This window comes from Coffea arabica, chromosome 5c (genome assembly GCF_036785885.1).
Source record: "Coffea arabica cultivar ET-39 chromosome 5c, Coffea Arabica ET-39 HiFi, whole genome shotgun sequence".
NCBI lineage: Eukaryota > Viridiplantae > Streptophyta > Magnoliopsida > Gentianales > Rubiaceae > Coffea > Coffea arabica.
In genome coordinates, this window is record NC_092319.1 from 37,738,313 (window position 1) to 37,748,435 (window position 10,123).

General features: G+C 35.1%; 1 protein-coding gene across 1 annotated transcript; it reads left to right on the plus strand.

Moving 5' to 3' along the window:
- Window positions 1–1,843: 1,843 nt before the first annotated feature.
- Window positions 1,844–3,417, plus strand: LOC113690216 (mitogen-activated protein kinase kinase kinase 18-like). Its single transcript, XM_027208046.2, has one exon. It carries the CDS (start codon window positions 2,123–2,125, stop codon window positions 3,401–3,403), a length of 1,281 nt encoding a protein of 426 aa, XP_027063847.1. The 5' UTR covers window positions 1,844–2,122; the 3' UTR covers window positions 3,404–3,417.
- The last annotated feature ends 6,706 nt before the right edge of the window (window positions 3,418–10,123 follow it).

Below are 10,123 nucleotides of genomic sequence, written 5' to 3' on the forward strand. Positions count from 1 at the left end.
GGACAATTTAGGTTTGAAAATTTTTAAAGTCACAAAGTTCCACATGTATAGTTTATTATTGTTCGGTGAAGAAGCTCGGAAGCTTCCCCCGTGAAGGTCAATTGTGTATTTGTCCGCCCCAGCATCAGGTGCGTGGAGGGGGGCCTCCCCAGGATTCGAACCCTGGTCCTTGTGTATAAGGGTCTTGGGGTTGAAGTCCTGGTACCACTTGAGCTAGTGCGTGGAGGGGGGCCTCCCCAGGATTCGAACCCTGGTCCTTGTGTATAAGGGTCTTGGGGTTGAAGTCCTGGTACCACTTGAGCTAGTAGCTCAAGTGGTACCAGGACTTCAACCCCAAGACCCTTATACACAAGGACCAGGGTTCGAATCCTGGGGAGGCCCCCCTCCACGCACCTGATGCTGGGGCGGACAAATACACAATTGACCTTCACGGGGGAAGCTTCCGAGCTTCTTCAAAAAAGGCCCCAAGTGGTACCAGGACTTCAACCCCAAGACCCTTATACACAAGGACCAGGGTTCGAATCCTGGGGAGGCCCCCCTCCACGCACCTGATGCTGGGGCGGACAAATACACAATTGACCTTCACGGGGGAAGCTTCCGAGCTTCTTCATTCGGCATCATTAAAACGTAGCCTAACGCTGTTCTAGAAACTGGTTGTTGAAAAGAAGCGCACCAAGTATAACTAATGATGTCAAATCATTATTTCCTGAAAATCCTACAGAAAGAAAGATAATTTTTTTTCCAAGTATGAAAAGAGAAGGGGGATTGGAACTTGGAAGTGGTTTTTGTTTTGAATTGTGACTTCTTGATGTTTCAAGAATCAAAGGAAACCAACAATTTTTGTGTTTGTATGACTTTCATAACATTAATTCCTAATTTACATTATTTAATAAATTAAGAAGAAAGGCAAAGGAATGGATTGGATGATATAAGGGAAGGGAGCATAAATGAGAGACTCTGGATTTGATATGAGAATATAAGACGAGAAAGTATAAACAAAAGATCCCAAGATTGAGATCGCACATTTACACGAAGTCATTTTTGTATATTCAAGACTACAATTGTAAATCAAAAAGACTTTTAATATTTCAACTCAGTTGGTTTAACTTCTTTGTATTTGAAATTCTTTTTGACCTTGAAAAGCCCATTTATGGGATATTTATTAGGTTATCCAACGTACTATTCAAATTTCATACTTTGTCCATCAAAGGTTTCATACACTTTATCATATGGCCACATAAACCATGCAAACAAAATTTTGCCTGCAAAGAAAAGTTCCAGTCTATAGTCTACAAGCCAATTGTCATCTAATGAACTCTTTTATCTATGTTGCTATCAAATTGTTGAACTTTTCAATGGAAAACTAAAAAATTCGTGGACTGAAAACAAATTACTATTACCATTTGACTTGCTAACTTGCCGGGCGTGCATGCTGAGAGAGACCCTTGACTTATCAAGGGCGAAATTGACTTCAAATTTGTTAGCATAAAGTTAAGATAGAACAAGTAACCAAAGCTAAAACACAATCCAAGTCTCTACCAAAAAAGAGAATTTCTCAAGAAACAAATTCAACAAGTTTGTTCAACCCAAAATTCAGCCCCCTAATCCATGAAATTTAACTTTCAAAGGGAATCAGCATCACTTCCCTACAAAACAACGCATCCAAAAGCAGAGGAATTTGGATAATCCAATCCAATCCAATCCACCTCATCCAACTCCCATCCAACTCCTTACACTTGTACCCACTTGACCAAGTTTAGAAAATATATTTGTCCACTTGGCCTCTAATCCTTGTTACCACATGGTGACCAGCTATTTTGCCAAGTCATCGCTTCCCCCCTCCTACTCCAAGCTGTCCAACCCTTAACCCTTTTGCCACGTTGTAAATTTCAATTCAAGAAATTGGCATTCCAACTCTTACAAAAAGAGAGAAAGAAAGCCACCTGTAGTACCTCTGCCCAACTAATTTGGACACATACCTTTCAATTAGAGGTCATCAACTTATGCAAAGTCACCTAGTATAAAGCCCCCAAGTCCCTAACCAACTTGTTGCAACACGATACAAACAGGACTTTCTCTCTTCATCAATAATCTTTCTTTCTTTCCTCACCAAAAAGAAACCATGAACTGGACGAGAGGGCACACGTTAGGCCATGGCTCAACTGCCACAGTGTCGGCAGCCACCTGCCGCCACACCGGTGAAACATTTGCCCTGAAGTCCACGGAGCTATCGAAGTCTGAATTCCTGCAAAATGAGCAGAAAATTCTGTCTACTTTAGACAGTCCTTTCGTAGTTGGCTACAAGGGGTATGATATAAGTATGGAAAACAATAAGCTTATGTTCAATCTCATGTTGGAGTATTTGCCTGATGGATCAATAGCGGATGCAATTCACAAAAGAGGCGGTCGGCTCGAGGAATCCATGATCAGCTGTTACACAAGGCAAATCGTTGAAGGACTAGAATATTTGCATTCAAGTGGCATAGTGCATTGCGACGTTAAGGGGAGGAACATTTTGTTAGATGAAGATGGTGCTAAAATTGCTGATTTTGGATGTGCCAAGTGGGCTGCACCGGTGCCCAGAATCACTAGCCGGGAAATCAAGAAAGTGGCAGTAGGTGGCACTCCTCTGTTCATGGCCCCCGAAGTTGCCAGAGGGGAAGATCAAGGACTTCCGGCTGATATATGGGCTTTGGGATGCACAATTATTGAGATGGCCACAGGTGGTTCGCCTTGGCCTAATGCAACCAATGCAGCATCTCTGATGTATGAGATTGGATTTTCAGGGGAACTGCCTGAAGCTCCTGATTTTCTATCTGAACAAGCAACAGATTTTCTGAGCAAGTGCTTGAGAAGAGATCCGCAAGAGCGATGGACCGCTAAACAGCTTCTGAATCATCAGTTTCTTGAGGGGGCCAATCCCAATTCAAAGCAGAATCAGGAACATATTACCAGTTCTCCAACAAGTATTCTTGATCAAGATATCTGGAATTCAATGGAGGAACCAGACAATCTGAGCGATGGTGAAATTAAAGAAAGTTCATTGAATTCTACTCCAGCTCAAAGACTACAATTCTTGGCTTCAAATTCAGGGTATCCAAGCTGGAATTCTGGTGAAACTTGGATCACAATCAGAAGCAGTAAAGCTGTGAAAAGGGAAGATGAGGCCATGGAAATTTGTGGGTCATTGACAGATGTTGATTCTGATGGAGTGAAGCTGGAAAGCAGAAATTCTGGTGATCAGAATTCAATGAATTTCTTGAATCAAAATGTCTCTAGTAAAAGTAGCTGTGGTAAAATGATTCTCAGCAGATGTACAGATGATCAAACAGTTGTTCTTAGCAATCTCAATATTGAGAGAGTGAAAAAGAGGCCAAAGCTTAATCAAATTGGTTTTTTATGAATCACTTTTTTCCATGGCTTTCTTTTTTTCCTTCCTTCTGTTCTTGATTCCATTTTCTTTCTCTCTTTGATTTTATTCCTTTATCTGGATTCCTTTTACCAAAGCACAATCTTTCCTTTATATCTTTCGTACATCCTTGTGCTTACTTGCATTGTTTGGCACTGGAATATACCTATCTCCTCGTGGTATCTGACAATTGAATTGCTCTCATCAATTTGCCAACTCATATGGGCTTTCAAGAAGTTTCAATGTAAAAAAAAATTCTAATGCTTATCCTTCAGACAAACTACGTAGAGACTTGTTTGGTTGAATTTGGCAGTTAGATTAGATTAGATTCCATCAGTTCCAATCCAGTATAATCAAATCATTATGTGCATACCAAACCTCAAAAACTCTGGACATGTTGTTAAGAGCTGGGGCATGAATATTATATGGGGCCTCAAAAGATTGAGGTATCAACTTTTGCAATAGTTCAAATTTCATTACATCTTAAACTTTTCATATATTAACTGCATGCCAAACCTCAAAAACTCTAGACATGTAGTTAGGATTTGATGTTTAGGTGTGGCGCTCAAAAATTAATGTATCAACTTTTGCAATGATTCAAATTTTCAAATGTAGTCACATCTAACATGTTTCAGGTGATCAGATGGTATAAATTACATAGATATATATATATATATATATATATCTGCAAATTTTAAATAAGAATGCCAACATAACTGAGTATATGTTGATAATAAGTAGTTTGTTATCAAATCCATGATTTCTTAAGTAAACTGTAGTAGTTTACTTGGTATAAATGGACTTGAGGAGGAGACTTATTTGGGGAACTTCAGCAGTTAGATTGGATGAGATGGGACCAAGTATGATCACGAAAAACATCATGTTCAAACCAGAAATCAAGAAGGTACAGGGAAGAATTGATTGGAGCATCTGATGAAATTTGGGGCCTCAAAATTTAAAGCTATCAACCTTTTAGAGCTTTTAATTACTCAAACCTCGATAGACTTCAATCACTATAAAAAGAGTAAACAACATTGTAACAATTTACATTAATGGGATATATGTGTGCATCAAATTATATATGGATTAAATAAGTAATAATGTACACTGCTTTACCCATTGTCGTTACCAAGCTGATCAATCATTATCCCAAGAAAAATGAAAAAAAAAAAAAAAAGTATCCAATGAAATGGTCAAGCATATGTTTTGTAAGTGATGATGTGATTCACTAGTTTGTTGGTGTAAATAGACTTGTGGTGGAGGAGGAGGAGGAAACTTGCAGCAATAGCTAAAAACTTTGGGAAAAGGAATATAATATGCTTCTGGTGGGCTATTGCAACCCCCTCTCAACTTTTCCCCCATAAATAATGGCAATTTGTTGCTTGGAGTGTGTTGTGAACCTTGTCAATTTGTTTGGGATTCCAAATTCTAAATGGGGTCACTGTTATTCTTTGATTTCACCCAAAAGTGGTCATGATAGTCTTTGATTTTAGTTAAATGGAACTGTTGCCAGTTTGGTAGACCACCCTGCAAGGATGTATGCCGGCAGCAGTTACTTGAAGGTGAAACTAGGTAGGAAATCTACAACCTTTCATTTTAAATTTTCACTTTGTGCAAATTTCAATGTTGATGCACAGATCTTCATTGCATTAAAATTATGATTTTAGGATGGTCATTTTGGATTTTGCCCCTTTTCACCATTGTTTTTAAAACTGGACTAAAGAGTGAACCAGCAATCTGTTCGACTCCTATTGTTGTTGATTCAATTAATTCTGACAATGGGGTAATCGATTCGTTAATTTATTAATGCTTAAAATAAAATTAGAGAACATATAAAGTACCTAGAATCTAGAAGAGCTTTTACAAAAAGTTTAAGAAATCATCCATCAAAGAAAAGAAACTGTTCATCATAATTTCACAAAAAGGATTAAAGAATCATGAAAATTATGAATAAGACTTATGTCTCAAAAAAAAAAAAGAAGAAGCTAATTTCGCAATCGAGGATTAAATCAAAATAAGTAAATTTTCCAAATATTTTGCATGCAATTACAATCTCTAATCGCATGAAGAGTTGTCTTTTGTGTGCAGGCTACAGTTCGATCGTTTTCACTAGTTTCAATTCTTTTTTAAAAATATAGTCATAAAACGATCGTGTTAGACAATGAATGAATTAAAAAATTTAGTTTGAAGGGACGAAATATATATACATTTGAGTTTTCGAGACTACATAGAATGCTTTGAAAATTTTTGGCATCGCACATATAGCCTAAAATACATAGAAATTTTTCAAAATTCTCAAAATCTTAAAAAGAAAAAAATATATGAATTTCTAGAACATGGGGAAAGGTGGTGGAGGCTCTTCCCTTCCCCGGGTTGACATTTCCATATCTTCTTCTTTGAGGACAGCCATCTTTGGATTCGTGTATTCCACGTTGATTTGATACCGATGGCAGTTTGTTATCTAAACATTATGGGCTTTGGCGGCCTTACAAGCTCACAAAATTGAGACGCCCAAGAAGGAACCTTATGGCTCTAAGTAAAGCCCAAACACAGACTTAACAGTTCAACTGAAGAATTTTTTTTTTTTTAATTTCACCGGACTTTATTATAGGTTTAAAAACATTTCTTTCAACTTTATATTGGAAAAATATGCCTAGCCGAAACACAAATAATTTTGAAATTAGTCTCTTTGGGACTTTCAAAATTTTTGTATATTTCAATAAACGTCATTAGGAAAGTGTAACGAAATTTGCTTAAATGACAACGATATGCTCCGGTGTGTGTTTTTCCCTTGGAAACACTTTAGTATGTTTAATACAAAATAGTTTTTGTTTCTCATATTGTTTTTGTTTACTTTGCTTCAAGGTGAGACTTCGAACATTGCAATGAAGAAGGGCGAAAATAGAGGGTTTCAGAGTCAAATAAGACATGTCATGATTATTTGGCTAATGAAACTACCAATTAAGATGGATTTTGGGGATCAACTGCCTTTATTTCTCCAAATATTCAAAAGCGTGTCTGAAAATAAGTACATAATAAAACTACAATCATTAAAAAAGTTTGCCCAAGCAAGAACATAGCAAAATATAACAGAGAAATTAAATAGGATGGAAGGAGTAGCAAGAAAGTGATGCATCTGAATCTAGATATTTATTTTCAACTGGCAACATTTATAATTTGTAATCAAATGCCATTTCATTGTCAAAGAAAAACTACCTAATATCACGTATTCTCTACCTCTTGATAAACCAACTAAGATATCCACTTTTCATCTCATAGACTTTCAGCTAAAGCATACCACTAATTATTTTGCTTTAGCATCTGAGTGAAAACCAGTTGACTAGCTCAAGATTTTCATCATATGATTATGTGTTCAATTTCAAGAAAAAATGTGGGACAGCATTTAACAAATTAGGGAATTGGCATGTCTTTAAGCCCAAAATATTACCTGTAGAAAGGCAAATCTTGATCAGAAAATAATAAAATCTAACAACTTTTTCAAATAAACACAATAATGAGTAAGTTAGCCATGTAAAGGAAAGCAGCATTTGGGTAGTTCTCATTTCTTCTTCTTCTTTTTATTCTTTTCGGTTCATGGGTAGTTTATACTTTGCTTTAATACAAATAGGGTGAAGCTAAACGTGATCATAACATAGGAACAAATGAGCAAATGGTGCTTTGATAATATATGCAACTCCACAATAGATATAGTCATTACAACAACAATGAACAAAAACAAAACTTTTGATACAAACTCTGAATATAACTTTTATCTGCATTTGTTGTTTAGTGTTTATATGTTTTAATTCAAACAGCCTGTTGTATAGTTGACACTGACAATTACAAAGGCACATATCCAGCCCATGTGATCCTGACATTTAACTGAAGGAGCCCAAATGACATTATTGTTCTTTTCTTTTAAGGGCAGGAAAATAAAAAGGGTGCATTTCATGTCTTTCACTTTGTTGTTAAAAGGTGGTTGCCTAATATCTTGACACCCCTATGGATCTTTTTTGTGTACGGCTGAAAAATGAATTAAACTACTTGATCATCAAAACCAAGTTTAGCTTGGTTAGAATTTATTCGGATTTAGTTTACCAACTAGTCAAGTCAAATTTAAATAATATTTTATATTCAATAACATTTAAATTCAATAAAAAAAAACTCATTCAAACTCGATTCAACAAATAAATATTTCAAATTTAAATAAAATATCAAACTCATTAAAATAATCAAATACATTTAAATATTAGGGTGTTCGATTAGATTATGTTCATTTACACCACCTATATTTCAATGTACACTTATAACGGGCAAAAATATGGCAGTTGGGTCTTTAGTTGTCCAGTAAACAAACAGGCTGCAAAGTTAAGTTGGGTCAAGCTTATTTTGACGCCTACTAGTTGTCCAGTAAGCTTGACGCCTACTAGTTGGTTGAGGCACTTGATGTACGCATTTCTTAATTTGGGCCACGAAGGTAACGGAGCTGTCAACTAAATCTCAGACATGAATGATTCGTCTTCGTGATTTAAAAAATAATCTTGAATTTTTTTTTATCACTTAAGAACCAAATAATCATCTAATACTTTCAGGTAAATTTTTTAATCAATTTTAGCATTTTCTGAGCAGAGTTGGAGAGAATCAAACAGCATGTTTATATATATATATATATATATATATATATTTTTTTTGGAGCTAGCATGAAGGGAGTGGAGTGGGGAACCTTTATTGCAAATAGTATCAAAATAATGTTATAAAAAAGAGTAAGTTTTTTATACACTGTCAATGTATATGTGTGTGTGTGTGTGTGTGTATATATATATATATATTACACTAACATGTTTAAATCATGCCACATAACACGAAATCAATTTTGAAATTCATATCATATATACGTGACATATATTCATAACTGTTAGTGTAAAAAAATTACTATACTATTAGTGTATAAAAAGTTAAACCTAAAAAATATATTATAATATATAACTATGGATTTTCAAGAAATGTTGGTAGTTAATAGCAATCTCCTAGTTATGATTATTTATTTAAAGGCTCCTAAGATCAAGATTACGTACGTGTTGTAACATTTCATAAAGAAAGGATAAAGGATAACATTTCATTCTCACTTATGCATACTTCGGCACTATTTGATAACTTAATTCAACACTAAAATTTAATGAGTTCAAATTTTAACATATTCAGACGCATTTAATAACAAAAAATAGAACATTTGAATTAAATAAATGATAGTGAATTTTTTAGATAGAATTTGTTTTCAAAAATTAATGATAAACTATTCACTTGTCATTTTTTGTGGTATACACTCAAATATATTAGATTTAGTACTTAACAATTCAATAAATTAATAGATTTAGACTTCAGATTTAAAATTGAAAATTTTAGTTTTCAAACTTAGTTTTATAAAGTGCACCCCTTCGCCTTCCTTGTGCTCTTCAAAAGCCGAAGCTAAGATAGCATATAAACATACAACGAAACGTGTTCGACAACTAGTATTACTGGCTAGCCTTTGGATATATATTAATTAGGTCCACCACGAAATGTTAGAGCTGTAGCAATTCCTCTAGTGCAACTATGATAATGTAAAACCTGTAATATTCTCTGTGTCTTTTTTTTCTTTTCTCCCCCTACAGGTGCAGGGACTGTAATTCTATACCTCCAATCTTGTTTCACTCCTGCAATCTTGGTATTAATCTTGTTCAAAAATAAATTATTTTTGTGTAATTGGGAGATTGATGGAAGAAGAAAGAAGGGAAATGGGAAGGTATAAAGCTACAAGCCTAAAGGGGATGCTGGAGGCAGAGTCGAAACTTACGCTTAGTTTGAGAGTTTAGATTTAAAAATAAAGAAAACAAAGTGAGAGAAGATAGCTCTTTTTTTATGTTTGGTGTTTGGAACGATTGAAAAGAAACGAAATAGGAAGATTTGGATGAATCACTCTAGAGCAACTACAGTTCAAAAAAACTTTTCCACCAAAACATGGGCAGAAAACAAACGAAAAAAAGTTAAAGCAAGCTTTATAAATTTTTTTTAAAATACCACTTTTATCTCTAAATGTCTATTAAACAATTTTATTGACATATGTATCCAATATAATTTCATTTCTTCCCTAAACTCCCAAATAATATCACCTCTCTTTTTTTTTCCTCTTCTTTTCTTTCATAACCCTTCTTTCTTTTCTATCCTGAACTCCCAAACTAGCCAGCTGTTAGAGTCCGTACAGGCTGGAGAGTCTTTACCATCCACTTCCATGGCCAGCAAAGCCAAGGAGGGATGGTGACTGTAACACGAGAGTGGTTAACATGTCACCTGATGTATGCCGATTATCCTTGGTATACTGGTATTTGGTAGTATAGAGATCATGCCATTCTTTTGCAGATCCAATTGTATCACACAGGTGACCTCATATAAACCTAAAATACGATGGATACAGTTTAAACAACAGACTGTTTGTGAGTTTAATTCAGCATTAAAGTCGGTAAAAAATCGAACAAGTTCTTATAATTAGGCTTTAAGTTTAGGAACTATAACAAAAATCCTTGCATTGTTGTCTCAAGATATATAATACCGCTTCATTCGATGAGGCAGGGTACAGAGAGTGTTTAGTGATAGTGTGCATGATAGGGAAATTAAGCTAGTTTTCACAATCAAAAACAAAATTGTAGCACAAAGGAAAATTGAAGGAACAAATGGATA